Below are 23,508 nucleotides of genomic sequence, written 5' to 3' on the forward strand. Positions count from 1 at the left end.
CTCGACCCGAAACCTGCCCCTCCGCCTGCCCTGCCGGCAGCTGAGTCCGTGGTTTGTGGGGCCATTAAATGTCCTGAGGAGACTGAACGGGGTATGCTATAGGTTACAGTTTCCCCCAGATTATCGTATTAATCCCTCGTTCCATGTGTCTCTCCTCAGGCCCTTGATGGCTGGTCCACTCCAGGAGTCTGAGTGCGGGGAGTTTCTCCGCCCCTCTGGACATCTAGGGGGCCCCAGCGTATGCTGTTCGAGCCATCCTGGACACGAGGCATCGGGTGAGGGCCTTCAGTACCTCGTGGAGTGGGAGGGGTATGGTCCGGAGGAGAGATGCTGAATGCCGGTGGAGGACGTCTTGGACCCTTCATTGCTGTGGGTGTTCAACCGTCTCCATCCAGATCGACCTTCGCCTCATCCTCCGGGTCGTCCCCGAGGTCGGTGTCGGCACGCAGCTGGAGCCGCCTCAAGGCGGGGTACTGTCACGACTTCCGCCGAAGTCAGTCCCTCTCCTGTTTGGGCGACGTTCGCGTTCGACGTCACTGGCCTTCTAGCCATCGCCGATCCACTTTTCATTTTCCATTTGTTTTGTCTTTGTCTTACACACCTGGTTTCAATCCCCCAATTACTTGTTCATTATCTAACCCTTTTGTTCCCCCATGTTTGCTTGTGAGTGATTGTTTTCATGTAAATCTGTCCGTTTATGTGGGCTATATTGTATTGTATTTGTCTATTAGATTTACTTTATATCTGCTGTTCTGCGCCTGACTCCTCAACACCAGCTACACAGAGACCACAATACACTGTCTTGACAGAAAAATACATTGATGTCATATTTTGCAGTAAAGTAAATGACGTAGTTACTGAATTTTGCCTTTTGCCTAAAGCACATGCAGTCAAAATGAATGGTACCATTCCATACATGAAGGGAACATTTTGTAATTTGCTGTTTGATTGATGAGAAACTCCATATTGCAAATGCACGGTCCCTTACTCAACTTCCGCTAATGTTTCTAAAATTCGCCGACAGCGCTGGGCCGTTGTCATGTTTTGTCTTAGATTGTCTTGTCATTTTGCTTTTCCCTCTGTTCGTTTTCCCCCCTGCTGGTCTTTTTAGGTTCGTTCCCTTTTTCTCTCTCTCTTCCTCTCTCTTCTCTCTATCGTTCCGTTCCTGCTCCCAGCTGTTCCTATTCCCCTAATCAATCATTTAGTCTTCCCACACCTGTTCCCTATCTTTTCCCTAATTAGAGTCCCTATTTCTCCCCTTGTTTTCCGTTTCTGCCCTGTCGGATCCTTGTCTATTGTTCACCGTGCTGTGTCTGTGTATCGCCCTGTCGTGTCGTGTTTCCCTCAGATGCTGCGTGGTGAGCAGGTGTCTGAGTCTGCTACGTTCAAGTGCCTTCCCGAGGCAACCTGCAGTTCTTGATCGAGTCTCCAGTCTGTTCTCGTCATTACGAGTGGAATTATGCCTTATGATTGTAGATTTACTTTACTGGATTAAAGACTGTTTTCGCCAAGTCGCTTTTGGGTCCTCATTCACCTGCATAACAGAAGGATCCGACCAAAGAATGGACCAGCGACTACAGACGCCGTAACACTGCCGTCGAGATCCAAGGAGCCATGCTCGGCAGACACGAGCAGGAATTGTCTGCTGCTCGCCATGCCGTGGAGAACCTGGCCGCTCAGGTTTCCGACCTCTCTGGACAGTTCCAGAGTCTTCGCCTCGTGCCACCTGTTACTTCCTGGCCTGCCGAGCCTCCGGAACCTAGGGTTAATAACCCACCTTGCTACTCCGGGCAGCCCACGGAGTGCCGCTCCTTTCTCACCCAGTGTGATATTGTGTTCTCTCTCCAACCCAACACATACTCTAGAGAGAGAGCTCGGGTTGCTTACGTCATTTCACTCCTTACTGGCCGGGCTCGAGAGTGGGGCACAGCTATCTGGGAGGCAAGGGCTGATTGTTCAAACAATTACCAGAACTTTAAAGAGGAGATGATTCGGGTTTTTGACCGTTCAGTTTTTGGTAGGGAGGCTTCTAGGGCCCTGGCTTCCCTATGCCAAGGTGATCGATCCATAACGGATTACTCTATAGAGTTTCGCACTCTTGCTGCCTCTAGTGACTGGAACGAGCCGGCGCTGCTCGCTCGTTTTCTGGAGGGACTCCACGCAGTGGTCAAAGATGAGATTCTCTCTCGGGAGGTTCCTTCCAGTGTGGACTCTTTGATTGCTCTCGCCATCCGCATAGAACGACGGGTAGATCTTCGTCACCAAGCTCGTGGAAGAGAGCTCGCGTCAACGGTGTTTCCCTGCTCCGCATCGCAACCATCTCCCTCCTCTGGCTCAGAGACTGAGCCCATGCAGCTGGGAGGTATTCGCATCTCGACTAAGGAGAGGGAACGGAGGATCACCAACCGCCTGTGCCTCTATTGCGGATTTGATGGACATTTTGTCAATTCATGTCCAGTAAAGGCCAGAGCTCATCAGTAAGCGGAGGGCTACTGGTGAGCGCTACTACTCAGGTCTCTTCATCTAGATCCTGTACTACTATGTCGGTCCATCTACGCTGGACTGGTTCGGGTGCTACATGCAGTGCCTTGATTGACTCTGGGGCTGAGGGTTGTTTCATGGACGAAGCATGGGCTCGGAAACATGACATTCCTTTCAGACAGTTAGCCAAGCCTACGCCCATGTTTGCCTTAGATGGTAGTCATCTTCCCAGTATCAGATTTGAGACACTACCTTTAACTCTCACAGTATCTGGTAACCACAGTGAGACTATTTCTTTTTGATTTTTCGCTCACCTTTTACACCTGTTGTTTTGGGTCATCCCTGGCTAGTATGTCATAATCCTTCTATTAATTGGTCTAGTAATTCTATCCTATCCTGGAACGTTTCTTGTCATGTGAAGTGTTTAATGTCTGCCATCCCTCCCATTTCTTCTGTCCCCACTTCTCAGGAGGAACCTGGCGATTTGACAGGAGTGCCGGAGGAATATCATGATCTGCGCACGGTCTTCAGTCGGTCCCGAGCCAACTCCTTCCTCCTCACCGGTCGTATGATTGTAGTATTGATCTCCTTCCGGGGACCACTCCTCCTCGGGGTAGACTATACTCTCTGTCGGCTCCCGAACGTAAGGCCTCTCGAGGATTATTTATCTGTGTCTCTTGACGCCGGTACCATAGTGCCTTCTTCCCTCCGGCCGGGGCGGGGTTCTTTTTGTTAAGAAAAAGGACGGTACTCTGCGCCCCTGCGTGGATTATCGAGGGCTGAATGACATAACGGTTAAGAATCGTTATCCGCTTCCCCTTATGTCATCAGCCTTCGAGATTCTGCAGGGAGCCAGGTGCTTTACTAAGTTGGACCTTCGTAACGCTTACCATCTCGTGCGCATCAGAGAGGGGGACGAGTGGAAAACGGCGTTTAACACCCGTTAGGGCATTTTGAGTACCGGGTTCTGCCGTTTGGTCTCGCCAATGTGCCAGCTGTTTTTCAGGCATTAGTTAATGATGTTCTGAGAGACATGCTGAACATCTTTGTTTTTGTCTATCTTGACGATATCCTGATTTTTTCACCGTCACTCGAGATTCATGTTCAGCACGTTCGACGTGTTCTACAGCGCCTTTTAGAGAATTGTCTCTACGTGAAGGCTGAGAAGTGCTCTTTTCATGTCTCCTCCGTTACTTTTTCTCGGTTCCGTTATTTCCGCTGAAGGCATTCAGATGGATTCCGCTAAGGTCCAAGCTGTCAGTGATTGGCCCGTTCCAAGGTCACGTGTCGAGTTGCAGCGCTTTTTTAGGTTTCGCTAATTTCTATCGGCGTTTCATTGTAATTTCGGTCAAGTTGCTGCCCTCTCACAGCTCTTACTTCTGTCAAGACGTGTTTTAAGTGGTCCGGTTCCGCCCAGGGAGCTTTTGATCTTCTAAAAGAACGTTTACGTCCGCTCCTATCCTCGTTACTCCTGACGTCACTAGACAATTCATTTTCGAGGTTGACGCTTCAGAGGTAGGCGTGGGAGCCATTCTATCCCAGCGCTTCCAGTCTGACGATAAGGTTCATCCTTGCGCTTATTTTTCTCATCGCCTGTCGCCATCTGAACGCAACTATGATGTGGGTAATCATGAACTGCTCGCCATCCGCTTAGCCCTAGGCGAATGGCGACAGTGGTTGGAGGGGGCGACGTTCCTTTTGTCGTTTGGACAGACCATAAGAACCTTGAGTACATCCGTTCTGCCAAACGACTTAATGCCCGTCAAGCTCGTTGGGCGTTGTTTTTCGCTCGTTTCTGAGTTTGTGATTTCTTACCGTCCGGGTAGCAAAACACCAAGCCTGATGCCTTATCCCGTCTGTTTAGTTCTTCTGTGGCTTCTACTGATCCCGAGGGATTCTTCCTTATGGGCGTGTTGTCGGGTTGACAGTCTGGGGAATTGAAAGACAGGTTAAGCAAGCACTCACGCACACTGCGTCGCCGCGCTTGTCCTAGTAACCTCCTTTCGTTCCTGTTTCCACTCGTCTGGCTGTTCTTCAGTGGGCTCACTCTGCCAAGTTAGCTGGTCATCCCGGTGTTCGAGGCACTCTTGCGTCTATTCGCCAGCGCTTTGGTGGCCGACTCAGGAGCGTGACACGCGCCGTTTCGTGGCTGCTTGTTCGGACTGCGCGCAGACTAAGTCGGGTAACTCTCCTCCTGCCGGTCGTCTCAGACCGCTCCCCATTCCTTCTCGACCATGGTCTCACATCGCCCTAGACTTCATTACCGGTCTGCCTTTGTCTGCGGGGAAGACTGTGATTCTTACGGTTGTCGATAGGTTCTCTAAGGCGGCACATTTCATTCCCCTCGCTAAACTTCCTTCCGCTAAGGAGACGGCACAAATCATCATCGAGAATGTGTTCAGAATTCATGGCCTCCCGTTATACGCCGTTTCAGACAGAGGCCCGCAATTCACGTCACAGTTTTGGAGGGAGTTCTGTCGTTTGATTGGTGCGTCCGTCAGTCTCTCTTCCGGGTTTCATCCCCAGTCTAACGGTCAAGCAGAGAGGGCCAATCAGACGATTGGTCGCATACTACGCAGCCTTTCTTTCAGAAACCCTGCGTCTTGGGCAGAACAGCTCCCCTGGGCAGAATACGCCACAACTCGCTTCCTTCGTCTGCTACCGGGTTATCTCCGTTTCAGAGTAGTCTGGGTTACCAGCCTCCTCTGTTCTCATCCCAGCTTGCCGAGTCCAGCGTTCCCTCCGCTCAAGCGTTTGTCCAACGTTGTGAGCGCACCTGGAGGAGGGTGAGGTCTGCACTTTGCCGTTACAGGGCACAGACTGTGAGAGCCGCCAATAAACGTAGGATTAAGAGTCCAAGGTATTGTTGCGGCCAGAGAGTGTGGCATTCCACTCGCAACCTTCCTCTTACGACAGCTTCTCGTAAGTTGACTCTGCGGTTCATTGGTCCGTTCCGTGTCTCCCAGGTCGTCAATCCTGTCGCTGTGCGACTGCTTCTTCCGCGACATCTTCGTCGCGTCCATTCTGTCTTCCATGTCTCCTGTGTCAAGCCCTTTCTTCGCACCCCCGTTCGTCTTCCCTCCCCCCCTCCCGTCCTTGTCGAGAGCGCACCTATTTACAAGGTACGTAGGATCATGGACATGCGTTCTCGGGGACGGGGTCACCAATACTTAGTGGATTGGGAGGGTTACGGTCCTGAGGAGAGGAGTTGGGTTCCGTCTCGGGATGTGCTGGACCGTTCACTTATTGATGATTTCCTCCGTTGCCGCCAGGATTCCTCCTCGAGTGCGCCAGGAGGCGCTCGGTGAGTGGGGGGGTACTGTCATGTTTTGTCTTAGATTGTCTTGTCATTTTGCTTTTCCCTCTGTTCGTTTTCCCCCTGCTGGTCTTTTAGGTTCGTTCCCCTTTTTTCTCTCTCTTCTCTCTCTCTTCTCTCTATCGTTCCGTTCCTGCTCCCAGCTGTTCCTATTCCCCTAATCAATCATTTAGTCTTCCCACACCTGTTCCCTATCTTTTCCCTGATTAGAGTCCCTATTTCTCCCCTTGTTTTCCGTTTCTGCCCTGTCGGATCCTTGTCTATTGTTCACCGTGCTGTGTCTGTGTATCGCCCTGTCGTGTCGTGTTTCCCTCAGATGCTGCGTGGTGAGCAGGTGTCTGAGTCTGCTACGTTCAAGTGCCTTCCCGAGGCAACCTGCAGTTCTTGATCGAGTCTCCAGTCTGTTCTCGTCATTACGAGTGGAATTATGCCTTATGATTGTAGATTTACTTTACTGGATTAAAGACTCTGTTTTCGCCAAGTCGCTTTTGGGTCCTCATTCACCTGCATAACAGCCGTACACAGCAGCCAGATCTTCCGGGAAGTCATTGAACGAAGTCTCTCGGACTACTTTTAGTTTCCGTTTTATAACACTTTCAAATTTTGGTCATTTTTCCGCTGTCCCGGTAAATACCACCAGATGGCGCATGGAATCATATTGCAAACGTACAAAACATCACCAATCACGACATGGCCATTTTTCCTAAGCGGAAAATAATTCGGAGACGAAACTTGGTGAGCATAGGTTTGGCATAATGTGCAGTTAGAACCGAACAAGATGGGGTCGAGGCCTCAACGTTTTTTGAATTAAGGCCATTTTTCTGGGATTGAAGGTCAAAAATGAAAATAGAGTGCTAATTTGATCGCATCACATCAAAGTACATGAACCTACGGTGTCAGGAAAAGAAGAACCAGACATTTATCTATCGTAATTTGAGAGAAACAGCTAAATGTACAATTGGTGATGCTCAAAGAAAATATGTTGTTTTTTTCCCAAAAAGTTACAGATCCAGTTGCGGCATGTTCAGACGAATCCGTTAAGATGGGTTTCAGAACTCTACGTGATTTCTGTGATTTTCTTTGATTTTCTGAAATAACACTCAATCATTCAATCAACCCTCTGTAAATAAGTCAGTTCTTAATGTAAAGACTTAAAACTCAAAATTCTGTAAGAGCCTACCCAAAGGGGAAGCAGGGTAGCCTAGTGTTTAGAGCGTTGGACTAGTAACCGGAAGGTTGCAAATTCAAACCCCCTAGCTGACAAAGTACAAATCTGACGTTCTGCCCCTGAACAGGCAGTTAACCCTCTGTTCCTAGGCTGTCATTGAAAATAAGATTTTTTTCTTAACTGACTTGCCTAGTTAAATAAAGGTTAAAAAAAAGAAAAAAAAGGAGGACATGTGTTCACTTTCAGCTTCCTGTGTCAACCGGAAGTGCCTTAAATTTGAGTCACAGGGGCTGTTTCGAAGGGTTAAAAAGGTCAGCTCTTTCCAAAACGTCATGCGTGTGATTAGAAAACCCTCATGAACTGTAAATCACTCATTTCTTCCAACAGCTGTCAAAGAAAAACTCACACACACACACACACACACACACACACACACACACACACACACACACACACACACACACACACACACACACACACACACACACACACACACACACACACACACACACACACACACACACACACACACACACACACACACACACACACACACACACACACACACATAGCAAGGATGGAGTGACACAGTGCGGGGCTTAAAGACACACAGAGCCTGCAATGGCATTGCCATAAATTCTAGGCAGTGTCGAGTTCAACGAGATGCCTCGCTTGGTCTGAGCGCAGCGACCGTGATAAAAAGTAGGCCGATAAAGAAGCCTGGCCCTAAATTTCAGGTGCTTTTGGGGGACAGCGGCGGAACCGTTAGGGTTAGAAGGACATTTCAACCAGTGCAAGCCTAAACTTGACTGTGTGGCATTAACCATTAACAGTGAAAACAGGTTTTTTTCATCTCACAGTTTACAATGATATCTCTCCAAGTAGGAATACATTGCCTGCTCCCCTAAATTCAACCTGAAGCCTATGTGGGTTATGAATGCCTTACGAAACTGTCTTCGATGACGATTCATCAGGCCACTATGAGGTCTACCTGTGTTGATTCTAAGCTTCCTGGAGCAACCGGAAGTGATTAAATTCACCCTAAAGATGTTTTGATATACCAAACCAGCAGTTTGTGAGACACTGCATTCAATCCTGTGTAGATAGGTCAATTCTGAACGTAAAGACTTTAAACTCAGGATTCTGTAAGAGCATAACCCAAACAGGATATGTGTTTACTTTTAGCTTCCTGTGCCAACCGGAAGTGCCTTAAATTGTGGTCACAGTGTCTGTTTCGAAGGGTTAAAAAAGTCACATCTTTCCAAAACTTCATATGTGTGATTAGGCAACCTCAGCTAGGCCTACACATAATGTCTCAACTGGACCCCCAACTAGAATGTTACTACGTGTTTTATGTTTTTATTATGGTTTAAATAAAAGGCGCTGTGAATTTTGGGCCTGCTCTGGAATATTTGATATTTGGCTTCTAAACGAGTTTGAAAAAGTGGGTGTGGTATCCGTTTGTATCAGTTTGGTGTCAGAATGATGTCTAATTGACTGATGGATGGTGACTTGCTGGCTATGTTTAACTTGTTGACACACCCCATCCCAGTAGCGGGATAATTGTCATCAGCAACGCTGAATAGCATAGCGCTACAGTGAAATAATATTACTAAAAAATATTAATATTCATGAAATCACAAGTGCAATATTACAAAACACAGCTTAGCCTTTTGGTAATCCACCTGTCGCTTTACAGCAAAAGCAATACAAGCGTTTGTGTAAGTTTATCGATCGCATAACAAAGCATTAAGTACACTTAGTATCAGGTAGCTTGGTCAAGAAAATCAGAAAAGCAGTCAAATGAATTGTTTACCTTTGATGATTTTCAGATGCTTTCACTCACGAGACTCCAAGTTACACAACAAATGTTCCTTTTGTTCCATAAAGATTATTTTTCATATCCAAAATACCTCCGTTTGTTTGTCGCGTTATGTTCAGAAATTCACAGGAAAGAGCGGTCACAACAATGCAGACGAAAATTCCAAATAATATCCATAATGTCCACAGAAACATGACAACCATTTTTTATAATCAATCCTCAGGTTGTTTTTATAATATATATTCGATAAAATATCAACCGGGAGTGTAGGTTTTTCAAAAGGACCGGGAGAAACAATGTCCGCTTTACTCTGTTATGCAAAACTGAAACACTTCAGTGAGCAGGCCTTTCTAATCGACCTGGACCTGGCCGGGGTATCCTGGAAGGATATTGATCTCATCCCGTCAGTAGAGGATGCCTGGATATTTTTTTTAAATGCCTTCCTAACCATCTTAAATAAACATGCCCCATTCAAGAAATTTAGAAACAGGAACAGATATAGCCCTTGGTTCTCCCCAGACCTGACTGCACTTAACCAACACAAAAACATCCTATGGCGTTCTGCATTAGCATCGAACAGCCCCCGTGATATGCAGCTGTTCAGGGAAGCTAGAAACCATTATACACAGGCAGTTAGAAAAGCCAAGGCTAGCTTTTTCAAGCAGAAATTTGCTTCCTGCAACACTAACTCAAAAACGTTCTGGGACACTGTAAAGTCCATGGAGAATAATAACACCTCCTCCCAGCTGCCCACTGCACTGAAGATAGGAAACACTGTCACCACTGATAAATCGACCATAATTGAGAATTTCAAGAAGCATTTTTCTACGGCTGGTCATGCTTTCCACCTGGCTACACCTACCCCGGTCAACAGCACTGCACCCCCAACAGCAACTCGCCCAAGCCTTCCCCATTTCTCCTTCTCCCAAATCCGTTCAGCTGATGTTCTGAAAGAGCTACAAAATCTGGACGCCTACAAGTCAGCCGGGCTAGACAATCTGGACCCTTTCTTTCTAAAATTATCTGCCGAAATTGTTGCCACCCCTATTACTAGCCTGTTCAACCTCTCTTTCCTGTCGTCTGAGATTCCCAAAGATTGAAAGCAGCTGCGGTCATCCCCCTTCAAAGGGGGGACACTCTTGACCCAAACTGCTACAGACCTATATCTATCCTACCATGCCTTTCTAAGTTCTTCAAAAGCCAAGTCAACAAACAGATTACCGACCATTTCGAATCTCACCATACCTTCTCTGCAATGCAATCTGGTTTCAGAGCTGGTCATGGGTGAACATCAGCCACGCTCAAGGTCCTAAACGATATCTTAACCGCCATCGATAAGAAACATTACTGTGCAGCCGTATTCATTGATCTGGCCAAGGCTTTCGACTCTGTCAATCACCACATCCTCATCGGCAGACTCAACAGCCTTGGTTTCTCAAATGATTGCCTCGCCTGGTTCACCAACTACTTCTCTGATAGAGTTCAGTGTGTCAAATCGGAGGGTCTGCTGTCCGGACCTCTGGCAGTCTCTATGGGGGTGCCACAGGGTTCAATTCTTGGACCGACTCTCTTCTCTGTATATATCAATGAGGTCGCTCTTGCTGCTGGTGAGTCTCTGATCCACCTCTACGCAGACAACACCATTCTGTATACTTCTGGCCCTTCTTTGGACACTGTGTTAACAATCCTCCAGGCAAGCTTCAATGCCATACAACTCTCCTTCCATGGCCTCCAATTGCTCTTAAATACAAGTAAAACTAAATGCATGCTCTTCAACCGATCGCTACCTGCACCTACCCGCCTGTCCAACATCACTACTCTGGACGGCTCTGACTTAGAATACGTGGACAACTACAAATACTTAGGTGTCTGGTTAGACTGTAAACTCTCCTTCCAGACCCATATCAAACATCTCCAATCCAAAGTTAAATCTAGAATTGGCTTCCTATTTCGCAACAAAGCATCCTTCACTCATGCTGCCAAACATACCCTTGTAAAACTGACCATCCTACCAATCCTCGACTTTGGCGATGTCATTTACAAAATAGCCTCCAATACCGTACTCAACAAATTGGATACAGTCTATCACAGTGCAATCCGTTTTGTCACCAAAGCCCCATATACTACCCACCATTGCGACCTGTACGCTCTCGTTGGCTGGCCCTCGCTTCATACTCGTCGCCAAACCCACTGGCTCCATGTCATCTACAAGACCCTGCTAGGTAAAGTCCCCCCTTATCTCAGCTCGCTGGTCACCATAGCATCTCCCTCCTGTAGCACACGCTCCAGCAGGTATATCTCTCTAGTCACCCCAAAACCAATTCTTTCTTTGGCCGCCTCTCCTTCCAGTTCTCTGCTGCCAATGACTGGAACGAACTACAAAAATCTCTGAAACTGGAAACACTTATCTCCCTCACTACTAAATACATTGTATATAGACTTGTTTGTACTGTATTATTAACTGTATGTTTGTTTTACTCCATGTGTAACTCTGTGTTGTATCTGTGTTGTACTCTGTGTTGTATCTGTTGAACTGCTTTGCTTTATCTTGGCCAGGTCGCAATTGTAAATGAGAACTTGTTCTGGTTAAATAAAGGTGAAAAAAAAATACAAAATACAAAAAATAAAAAATCCCCAGTTTGATTAACAGGTTTAATGTAGCTTTGTAATACAATTGTTGTAATTGCTTCTTTCATTTAACGATAGACTGGCATTACTTATCTCAGTGTTCTCATCAATATATATATATATATATATATATATATATATATATATATATATATATGATATATATATATATATATGATATCATAATAATAATAATATATGGCATTTAGCAGACGCTTTTATCCAAAGCGACTTACAGTCATGTGTGCATACATTCTACGTATGGGTGGTCCTGGGAATCGAACCCACTACCTGGCGTTACAAGCGCCAGGCTCTACCAACTGAGCTACAGAAGGACCACATCAAAAGATACATGTGGTACTGATACAGAATGATTTGGATGGATTGGACTTGAAGGACTTGGAGAAGGCATAAGTCTGTTGTTGTTCCATGTTATTCAATGATAAATAGTTTGTAAGTATTCTAATAGTACATTCTGAGGAAGTCGTCAGTCGTTCTATATGTTGTTAAACACCTCCCTCTAGTGGCTCAATTGTGACACAACGTCTTCATCAAGTGTAGTAAAGTTGAAATGTACAATACTCCATGATATCAGATAACATCCAAGTCTATCAAACTGGTGTATTGTGTAAGTAATTGAGGGTTAAATGCAAGAATATGCAATTAAGGGTAACACTATAATGTTAAGTAAAAAAACACATTTGTAAGCCATTTACAGTTTGTTCACTATATATTAATCATTACATAACTAGAATAGGCATTAAATAACTAGAATAGGCATTAATGATTAATACTGATGGCTCATGAAATATGGTTAAACCAATGTATGTTGCCTAATATAGTGTATTGTCAACAATTCAATAATATATTTAACCAAAATAAGTATTTTTAATAAAAACTAAATGTACCTATTCTTAGTCCACCATACTTTTTACTGACATATCAACCAAGTGGTTAAGCACATTCTTTGACAATTCTTGTTTTTCAGCCTTTTTACATTTTGACTATTTATCACAGCCATATTCCTACTACTCAAGGTCTCTATTAACAGGAATGGTGCTATATTAATCCCTCACCAATTGAATTCCTGCCTTGTGTCTATGTCTGGTGACTGCTTTTGAGTTCTCTTACAGCCCTTTGAATGTGCAATCCATATATCCCATATATTCTTAATTCCAGTCCTTTACTTAGATTTGTGTGTATTAGGTATTTGTTGTGAAATTGTTAGATATTACTTGTTAGATATTGCTGCACTGTCAGAACTAGATGCACAAGCATTTCGCTACAACCACAAAAACATCTGCTAAACACATGTTCATGTGACAAATAACATTTGATTTGATTACTAATGAGTGACTGCAATCCACACTTTGGTTTTGATAGTCACTGCCAACAAACAAGAATGTTATTATTTTCAGTTATAGATGTTAGCATCCTTCAGCTCACTACTACAACAATCTGACCTTTTTGTAATAAAATGTTCAATATATTTCCTTTAACATCCTCTGCGTTGTATCCACAGATATTGATACCGGTACACCCTGTATATTTACATTTACATTTAAGTCATTTAGCAGACGCTCTTATCCAGAGCGACTTACAAATTGGTGCATTCACCTTATGACATCCAGTGGAACAGTCACTTTACAAGTATATAGCCTCAATATTATTATTTTACTACTGCTCGTTAATTATTTGTTACTGTTATTATTTTTTCTTAACTTATTGGTTAACGGCTTGTATGTAAGCAGTTCACTGTAAGGTCCACACGTGTTCGGCGCTTGTGACAAATACAATTTGAAATGAATCGGAGAAAATGTACCTTTTCTCTCATCTCTAACTACTATTTGTTCATTTGTGTGTGTATGTGTATGTGTGTGCAGGGATATCCTTTATTATGTACTTCTTTATCGCTTGGCAATTTGGTCGTGACATCTATTGACCTCTATGTTGCTGTGTGTGATCCCTTATTGTACCACTCTAAAATAACAATAACAGGAACTATCTGTTGTATATCCATTACCTGGTGTTGTTGTATCATATACGATGCTGTTATTATAAGTGCTTTGTCAATATGCAGGTACCAAGTTGGTATTTGACAGAATGTTGTATTGTTGAAGGAATAACCTGGGTTAATATAATTGACTTTGTATTTTCAATGGTTGTCACGTGCTCTATTATTATAACACTTTATATGAAAATCTTTGTGGTGGCCAGATCACAGGCCAGAAAGGTATTTTCAAAAGAGGCTGCCAGTGTGTCTGGTGTTAATACTGTACAGGCAAATAAGTCTGAGAGGAAAGCAGCAAAAACTCTGTCTATTGTTGTTTTCAACTATTTCATTTGTTGGATTCCAACTCTATTTATTTCATTTTTTCCTCCTTTTTAATTGATAATTTCGTATCATATTTCATCATTTTTCTGCCACTTGTTAATTCCTTAATTAATCCAATAATTTATGCTTTCTGTTATCCATAGTTCAAAGTGACAGCTAAACTTCAGCTTCTTCTATAAAGGACATTGTAGTCATTGTTGATTGTGTTCTCCAAATACCTAAGGCTGTGGTTGTTTCATGTTACTTAATGATAAATGGATTGTCAGCATTCTAATAGTACATTCCGAGGACGTCATGAGTCGTTCTATATGTTGTTTAACACCTCCCTCTAGTGGCTCAATTGTGACGCAGCATCTTCATCAAGTGGAGTAAAGTTGAAATGTACAATACTGCATAATATCAGAAAACGTCCAGGTCTAAATACATTCTGTATTGTGTAAGTAATTGAACATGTAAGAATATGCAATTATGTGTAACACTTTATAATAACATTCAGTAATTAACCATTTGTAAGGCATTTAGAGTTTGTTCACCATTTAATATTAAGGCCTTATTTGTGAAATGTTATTCAGCTAGGTTTTCACACATTTATAAATAACTACTACAGTATATACATTAGTTATTCAACACAACAGAGCATGAGACCACAGCAGACACTTCAACCTCAACATACTGGGTATGAACAGTACCACTCATCTCACTACATCACTGCTGCCAGGTCAGGGGTCACACCAGAGCAGCTCTCTCAGATACTGTTTACTCTGAATTAATTTAGAGATTGGGTAACACACTAAATAGTCTATAATGGATTAGTAAATATTTTATTCATTTATTTATAATTACTCCCATTTTAATTGTGTAAGTTATTTATTCACACATTTATGAACAGCTTTCATAGTATGTAATGGTTTATAAGATCATTCATCAGATGTTTAATACATGTTCTTATAAACCATCTACTAATCATTAGTAAAGTAGTTTTCCAGTCCCTAATCTAAAGGGAGGACTATTCATACTTTCTTAATACTTTATAAATGTGTTGTACAGTGACCGATGTAATATATGCTTTCACTGTAAAGCATATCGTAAACAATGAAGAAATAAACAGAGCAAAGTACAGAGAGATCCTTGATGAAAACCTGTTCCAGAGCACTCAGGACCTCAGACGGGGTCAAAGGTTCACCTTCCAACAGATCAATGACCCTAAGCACACAGCCAAGACAATGCAGGAGTGGCTTGGGGACAAGTTTCTGAATGTGCTTGAATGGCCCAGCAAGAACCCGGACTAGAACCTGACCGAACGTCTGTGGAGAGACCTGAAAATAGCTGTGCAGCGATGCTCCCCATCCACTCTGACAGAGCTTGAGAGGATCTGCAGAGAAGAATGGGCCAAACTCCCCAAATTAAGGTGTGCCAAGCTTGTAGCGTCATACCCTGTATTCGCTGGCAAAGAAGCTTCAACGAGGTACTGAGTAAAGGGTCTGAATAGGGTAAAGGGTCTGAATACTTAGGGTTCTCCGGAGGATGGTGTAGTCTGCCAAACACATCACCGAGGGCACCCTGCCTGCCCTCCAGGAAACCTACAGTCCCCGATGCCACAGGAAGGCCAGATCATCAAGGACATCAGCCACCTGAGACTGAAAAACAGCTTCTAGCCGACTACCACCCGTTTACTCAAACCTGCATCTTATTTGTAAGTCGCTCTGGATAAGAGCGTCTGCTAAATGACTTAAATGTAAATGTAAATGTAGAGGATGTTGCCCTAAGTACATAGACATGGTCACTTTAATAATGGAACACTAGTCACGTTAATAATGTTTATATACTGCTTTACTCATCTCATATGTAAATACTGTATTCTACTGTATTTTTTGTCAAAACCACTCAGACATTGCTTGTCCAAGTATTTATATATTTCTTAATTCCATTATTTAACTTTTATATCAAATCAAATCAAATCAAATCAAATTTATTTATATAGCCCTTCGTACATCAGCTGATATCTCAAAGTGCTGTACAGAAACCCAGCCTAAAACCCCAAACAGCAAACAATGCAGGTGTAAAAGCACGGTGGCTAGGAAAAACTCCCTAGAAAGGCCAAAACCTAGGAAGAAACCTAGAGAGGAACCGGGCTATGTGGGGTGGCCAGTCCTCTTCTGGCTGTGCCGGGTAGAGATTATAACAGAAAATGACCAAGATGTTCAAATGTTCATAAATGACCAGCATGGTCAAATAATAATAAGGCAGAACAGTTGAAACTGGAGCAGCAGCACAGTCAGGTGGACTGGGGACAGCAAGGAGCCATCATGTCAGGTAGTCCTGGGGCACGGTCCTAGGGCTCAGGTCCTCCGAGAGAGAGAAAGAAAGAGAGAATTAGAGAGAGCATATGTGGGGTGGCCAGTCCTCTTCTGGCTGTGCCGGGTGGAGATTATAACAGAACGTGGCCAAGATGTTCAAATGTTCATAAATGACCAGCATGGTTGAATAATAGTAAGGCAGAACAGTTGAAACTGGAGCAGGAGCATGGCCAGGTGGACTGGGGACAGCAAGGAGTCCTCATGTCAGGTAGTCCTGGGACATGGTCCTAGGGCCCAGGCCAGTTGAAACTGGAGCAGCAGCATGGCCAGGTGGACTGGGGACAGCAAGGAGTCATCATGTCAGGTAGTCCTGGGGCATGGTTCTAGGGCTCAGGTCCTCCGAGAGAGAGAAAGAAGGAGAGAAGGAGAGAATTAGAGAACGCACACTTAGATTTACACAGGACACCGAATAGGACAGGAGAAGTACTCCAGATAAACAAACTGACCCTAGCCCCCCGACACATAAACTACTGCAGCATAAATACTGGAGGCTGAGACAGGAGGGGTCAGGAGACACTGTGGCCCCATCCGAGGACACCCCCGGACAGGGCCAAACAGGAAGGACAATGTGTGTGTATTGTTGTGAATTGTTAAATACTTCGGCACTGTTGGAGCTAGGAACAAAAGCATTTCACTACACCTGTATGTGACCAATACAATTGGATTTTTAATTGATTTTGTAGTATATTGAAGGTAATAACTCTTGAAACGTAATGTTTAGTATGTTAGATATTGGTTCCCTTACCCTATAAGCAGTCTCTGAACTGATCTTTGTCTGTGCCACTCTGACATTGCTCATCCATATATTAAAATATTCTTAATTCCAGTTATTTACTTAGATCTGTGTATATTAGGTATTTGTTGTGGAATTGTTAGATATTACTTGTTAGATATTGCTGCACTGTCAGAACTAGATGCATAAGCATTTCGCAACACTCTCAATAACATTTGCTAAACACGTGTTTTTAACCAATAAAATTGTTTTTTATTTGATACTAATGAGTGCAATCAGTCACTGCCAACAAACAAGAATGTTATAATTTTCAGACAAACACGTTACTTCCTTCATCACACTATTACAACACTGTGACTGTTTTGAAATAAAATGTTCAATATATTTTGTTTAACATTCTCTGTGTTTTGTGCTTATTTTTTAACTATTGATATATTCTAAGTCATTTTGAATCTTTAAGGAGCATCCGGTAGTACTGGAATATCTACCAATAGCATGTCCATCTTTTTGTGATAAATTACACTGGTCACTGTTCAAAACATTTATGAAGAATTAAGAAAGTATGAATAGTCCTCACTTTAGATTAGAGACTGCAAAACAACTTTACTAATGATTACTAAATGGTTTATAAGAACATGTATTAAACATCTGATGAATTATCTCCTGAAACATGATTACATAATATAAAGGTTGTTTTAAAAATGTGTGAATAATGAGCTTACAAAAATAAATATGGTAGTATTGATAAATGAATTGTGAAAAAAGTATTACCTAATCCATAAGAAACTATTTAGTGTGTTAACCAATATCTATAAATGTGAGAATACCGAGCTAAGTAACATTTCACAAATGTTGCCTTAATATCAAATGGTGATCAAACTGTAAATGCCTTACAAATGGTTTATTACTGAATGTTATAATAAAGTGTTACCCACAATTGGATGTTCTTACATTTTACCATCAACTACTTCCACAATACAGCAGTTATTTAGACTTGGACGTTATCTGATATCATGCAGTATTGTACATTTCAACGACTCTACACTTGATGAAGACGTTGTCACAAATGAGCCACTAGAGGGAGATGTTAAACAACATATAGAACGACTCATGACGTCCTCAGAATGTGCAATTAGAACACTTACATACTATTTATCATTAACATGGAACAACCACAGCCTTATGTATTTGGAGTGCACAATCCACAATGACTACAATGTATTTTATAAAACAAGCTTATGCCTTCTCCAATTCATTCCAATCTAATCCAGACACATCATTCTGTATCAACACCATGTATCAATCGTGACAACACTGAGATAAATAATGTTGGTGTATTGTTACATAAAATAATTACAACAATTGTAGAACAAAACTATATCAAACAAATGTTTGCCGAACTAGTGAACCATATTATAGGAACTATAAACGTCTTATCTTCAAAGTTAAAATAAGTTTAGCTGTCACTTTGAACCATGGATAAAAAAAAGCATAAATTATTGGATTAATTAAGGAATTAAAAAGTGCCAGGTAACTGGTGAAATATGATATTAAATGATCACCTATAACAGAAACAACAAAGTAAATTAATAGAGATGGAATCCAAGAAAGGAGATAGTTGAAAACAACAATAGCTAGAGTTTTTGCTGCTTTTGTCTCAGACTTATTTGCCTGTACAGTTTTAACACCAGACACACTGGCAGCCTCTTTTGAAAATACCTTTCTGGCCTGTGATCTGGCCACAACAAAGATGTTCATATAAAGTGTTATAATAATAGAGCACGGGACAACCATTATAAAAACAATGGAAATTATATTAACCCATGTTATTCCTTCAACAACAACACATTCTGTTAAACACCTACTGGGTGTCTGCACATTTACAAAGTTTTGTAAAATAACAGCATCGTATATGGTACAACAACACCAGGTAATGGATATACAACAGATAGTTCCTGTTATTGTTATTTTAGAGTGGTACAATAAGGGATCACACACAGCAACATAGCGGTCAATAGATATCAAGACCAAATTGCCAAGCGATAAAGAAGTACATAAAAAAGTAATGTAGAATTGAAACACGCAGAAATATTCCCCAAAACCCCAGCACGGTTCCAATATTGCTACAGTCATTACTGGTATCACAATCAGTCCAACCAGGAGATCTGACACAGCCAGAGAGAGGATGAGCAGGTTGGTTGGAGTGTGGAGCTGCTTGAAGTGAGAGATGGAGATGATCACCAGTACATTCAAAAATACTGTAACTGCTGAAATCAATGTGAAGAAGATGTACAGTGTTATGTAGATAGATGTCGATAGCAAAGCCTTTCTGCAAGAAGAGTTTCCGTCTTGAAAACAGTATTGAACATCTTCATGTTTCTCCATTTGTAATAAAAAGGAAAAATGCTGAGGTCCTGCTCCTGCTTGGTCCTGTGTGTGACCCTGTCAGGTCCACCTTCTGGCAAACTCTGAGCTCTGCCTCTCTATTTATCCCTGATTTACTGACAGACACTCCCCTCCCCAGCTTCTCTCTGCCAACACACACACACACACACACACATACACACACACACACACACACACACACACACACATACACACACGCGTGCGCATGTGAGCACAGAATTGAACAAACGGTTGGATAAACAAATCAGTTGTGAAAGCATGATGTAATGTATGACAGGATTGGATGTTTCTGTGCCCACCAAGCCTGTCCTTCAACCTTACTGATGGTTAGAGATGAAAGAAAGGGAACATTTACTCAACCTAGAATTTTAATGGGGAAACATGTTATGAATGATGTTTTTGTTACTCAAAGGCTATTTTTCAATGGAAATAGGATACAAATCAAATCAAATCAAATTTTATTTGTCACATACACATGGTTAGCAGATGTTAATGCGAGTGTAGCGAAATGCTTGTGCTTCTAGTTCCGACAATGCAGTGATAACCAACAAGTAATCTAACTAACAATTCCAAAACTACTGTCTTATACACAGTGTAAGGGGATAAAGAATATGTACATAAGGATATATGAATGAGTGATGGTACAGAGCAGCATACAGTAGATGGTATCGAGTACAGTATATACATATGAGATGAGTATGTAGACAACGTAAACAAAGTGGCATAGTTAAAGTGGCTAGTGATACATGTATTACATAAGGATGCAGTCGATGATATAGAGTACAGTATATACGTATGCATATGAGATGAATAATGTAGGGTAAGTAACATTATATAAGGTAGCATTGTTTAAAGTGGCTAGTGATATATTTACATCATTTCCCATCAATTCCCATTTTTAAAGTGGCTGGAGTTGGCTCAGTGTCAATGACAGTGTGTTGGCAGCAGCCACTCAATGTTAGTGGTGGCTGTTTAACAGTCTGATGGCCTTGAGATAGAAGCTGTTTTTCAGTCTCTCGGTCCCAGCTTTGATGCACCTGTAGTAACCTCGCCTTCTGGATGATAGCGGCGTGAACAGGCAGTGGCTCGGGTGGTTGATGTCCTTGATGATCTTTATGGCCTTCCTGTAACATCGGGTGGTGTAGGTGTCCTGGAGGGCAGGTAGTTTGCCCCCGGTGATGCGTTGTGGAGACCTCACTACCCTCTGGAGAGCCTTACGGTTGAGGGCGGAGCAGTTGCCGTACCAGGCGGTGATACAGCCCGCCAGGATGCTCTCGATTGTGCATCTGTAGAGGTTTGTGAGTGCTTTTGGTGACAAGACAAATTTCTTTAGCCTCCTGAGGTTGAAGAGGCGCTGCTGCGCCTTCTTCACGACGCTGTCAGTGTGAGTGGACCAATTCAGTTTGTCTGTGATGTGTATGCCGAGGAACTTAAAGCTTGCTACCCTCTCCAATACTGTTCCATCGATGTGGATAGGGGGGTGTTCCCTCTGCTGTTTCCTGAATTCCACAATCATCTTAGTTTTGTTGACGTTGAGTGTGAGGTTATTTTCCTGACACCACACTCCGAGGGCCCTCACCTCCTCCCTGTAGGCCGTCTCGTCGTTGTTGGTAATCAAGCCTACCACTGTTGTGTCGTCCGCAAACTTGGTGATTGAGTTGGAGGCGTGCGTTGGCACGCAGTCGTGGGTGAACAGGGAGTACAGGAGAGGGCTCAGAACGCACCCTTGTGGGGCCCCCGTGTTGAGGATCAGCGGGGAGGAGATGTTGTTGCCTACCCTCACCACCTGGGGGCGGCCCGTCAGGAAGTCCAGTACCCAGTTGCACAGGGCGGGGTCGAGACCCAGGGTCTCGAGCTTGATGACGATCTTGGAGGGTACTATGATGTTGAATGCCGAGCTGTAGTCGATGAACAACATTCTCACATAGGTATTCCTCTTGTCCAGGTGGGTTAGGGCAGTGTGCAGTGTGGTTGAGATTGCATCGTCTGTGGACCTATTTGGGCGGTAAGCAAATTGGAGTGGGTCTAGGGTGTCAGGTAGGGTGGAGGTGATATGGTCCTTGACTAGTCTCTCAAAGCACTTCATGATGACGGAAGTGAGTGCTACGGGGCGGTAGTCATTTAGCTCAGTTACCTTAGCTTTCTTGGGAACAGGAACAATGGTGGCCCTCTTGAAGCATGTGGGAACAGCAGACTGGTATAGGGATTGATTGAATATGTCCGTAAACACACCGGCCAGCTGGTCTGCGCATGCTCTGAGGGCGCGGCTGGGGATGCCGTCTGGGCCTGCAGCCTTGCGAGGGTTAACACGTTTAAATGTCTTACTCACCTCGGCTGCAGTGAAGGAGAGACCGCATGTTTTCGTTGCAGGCCGTGTCAGTGGCACTGTATTGTCCTCAAAGCGGGCAAAAAAGTTATTTAGTTTGCCTGGGAACAAGACATCCTGGTCCGTGACTGGGCTGGGTTTCTTTGTTCCAGTGGAGGAGGAGCGCAAGGTGTTGTGCGTGTATTCGGCCCAAACAATGAAGGACGACCATGTGGACGGGTTGTTACGAGTCATACATCGGAGGGTGGTTTCCAGCTCTTGATTCATCCTCTCAGTTTGGCCGTTGGACTCCGGATGGTACTCTGAAGATAGACTGGCAGAAGCCCCCATGAGTTGGCAGAAGGCCTTCCAAAACCTAGAGGCGAACTGGGGACCTCTGTCAGAAACCATATCTTGAGGAATGCCGAAGAATCGGAACACATGATTAATTACCAACTCAGCGGGTTCCTTGGCAGAAGGTAACTTAGTCAGAGGGACGAACCTGGCCGCCTTTGAAAACCTGTTGATAATGACTAGGATAGTAGTATTGCCATGGGATGGAGGAATGCCAGTAATGAAGTCCAACGAGATATGGGACCAGGGTCTGTGGGGAACAGGTAAAGGATGAAGGAGTCCTTGCGGGCGGAGGTGAGAAGATTTGCCCTGGCAGCACACGGGGCAGGCATTGACGAAAGTGGCAACGTCTTCTCTTATGGTAGGCCACCAGAACTTACGCTGGATGAACTCCAAGGTGCGACCTACACCCGGGTGACAGGTGAGGCGAGAGGAGTGCCCCCACAGAAGGACCTGAGTCCTCACTGCCTTGGGGACAAACAACCGATTGGCAGGACCTCCTTTCGGGTCCGGTTCAATAGCTTGAGCTCGTCTCACGGTATCCTCAACTTGCCACGAGATCGGAGCCACGATCTTAGCAGCAGGAAGGACAGGCATGTCCGTGTCATCTCGAATGGCAGGAGCGTAGACTCGGGACAGGGCATCCGGTTTGAGATTCTTCGACCCAGGCCGATAGGTGAGGATAAACTGGAATCGATTGAAGAAAAGAGACTATCTAGCTTGTCTAGAGTTCAACCGCTTCACCTGCTGGATATACTCCAGATTTTTGTGGTCCGTAAGCACTTGAAACGGATGAGAAGCCCCCTCGAGCCAGTGTCTCCATTCCTTCAATGCCATCTTAACCGCTAGGAGTTCACGATCCCCCACATCATAGTTCCTCTCAGCCTGGGTAAGCTGGTGTGAGAAGAAAGCGCACGGATGAAGCTTCTTGTCTTCACCCCTCTGAGACAGGACAGCTCCAACACCAACCTATGAGGCGTCTACCTCCACCACAAACGGTTCATCCGTAGTCTGTAGTATCAGGATGGGAGCAGAGAGGACGCGCTGCTTGAGTCCTTGGAAGGCCGTCTCAGCTTCTCTTCCCCACAAAAACCTTGCATTGCCACCCTTGGTTAAAGCTGAGAGAGGGGCTGCCACCAAGCTGAAGTTCTTGATGAACTTGCGGTAAAAGTTAGTGAAGCCCAGGAAACGCTGAACTTCCTTAACGGATTTGGGAGTGGGCCAATCCGCTACCGCCCCTACCTTCATGGGGTCCATTTGGACTCGACCGGGTTCCAGTACAAATCCCAGGAATTGTACTCGGGATGAATGGAATTCACATTTTTCCGGCTTAACGTACAGATGGCTGTCTAGGAGGCGTTTGAGTACTTGTCTGACATGCTTAGTGTGTTCTTGAAGAGAGCTCGAAAAGATGAGGATGTCATCCAAGTAAACGAACACAAATATGTTAAACATATCCCTAAGCACATCGTTTATGAGCGCTTGGAACACCGCTGGAGCGTTGGTCAGGCCGAAGGGCATCACCAAGTATTCATAGTGACCAGTAGGCGTGTTGAAAGCGGTCTTCCACTCGTCACCAGGTCTGATCCGCACAAGATGGTAT

General features: G+C 44.0%; 1 protein-coding gene across 1 annotated transcript; it reads right to left on the minus strand.

Moving 5' to 3' along the window:
* Positions 1-18,398: 18,398 nt before the first annotated feature.
* On the minus strand, positions 18,399-19,285 carry LOC124028591 (trace amine-associated receptor 6-like). Its single transcript, XM_046340630.1, has 3 exons — positions 18,706-19,285; positions 18,560-18,575; positions 18,399-18,402 (listed from the first exon to the last, which is right to left on the minus strand). The coding sequence occupies exons 1-3, from the start codon at positions 19,223-19,225 to the stop codon at positions 18,399-18,401; spliced, it is 540 nt and encodes a 179-aa protein (XP_046196586.1). The 5' UTR covers positions 19,226-19,285.
* Positions 19,286-23,508: the final 4,223 nt, after the last annotated feature.

Source organism: Oncorhynchus gorbuscha, unplaced genomic scaffold, assembly GCF_021184085.1.
Source record: "Oncorhynchus gorbuscha isolate QuinsamMale2020 ecotype Even-year unplaced genomic scaffold, OgorEven_v1.0 Un_scaffold_4495, whole genome shotgun sequence".
NCBI classification, from domain to species: domain Eukaryota; kingdom Metazoa; phylum Chordata; class Actinopteri; order Salmoniformes; family Salmonidae; genus Oncorhynchus; species Oncorhynchus gorbuscha.

Excerpts from the sequence above, each read along its gene's own strand:
- LOC124028591 (XM_046340630.1), bottom strand. The coding sequence starts at position 19,225 with ATGGAGAAACATGAAGATGTTCAATACTGTTTTCAAGACGGAAACTCT.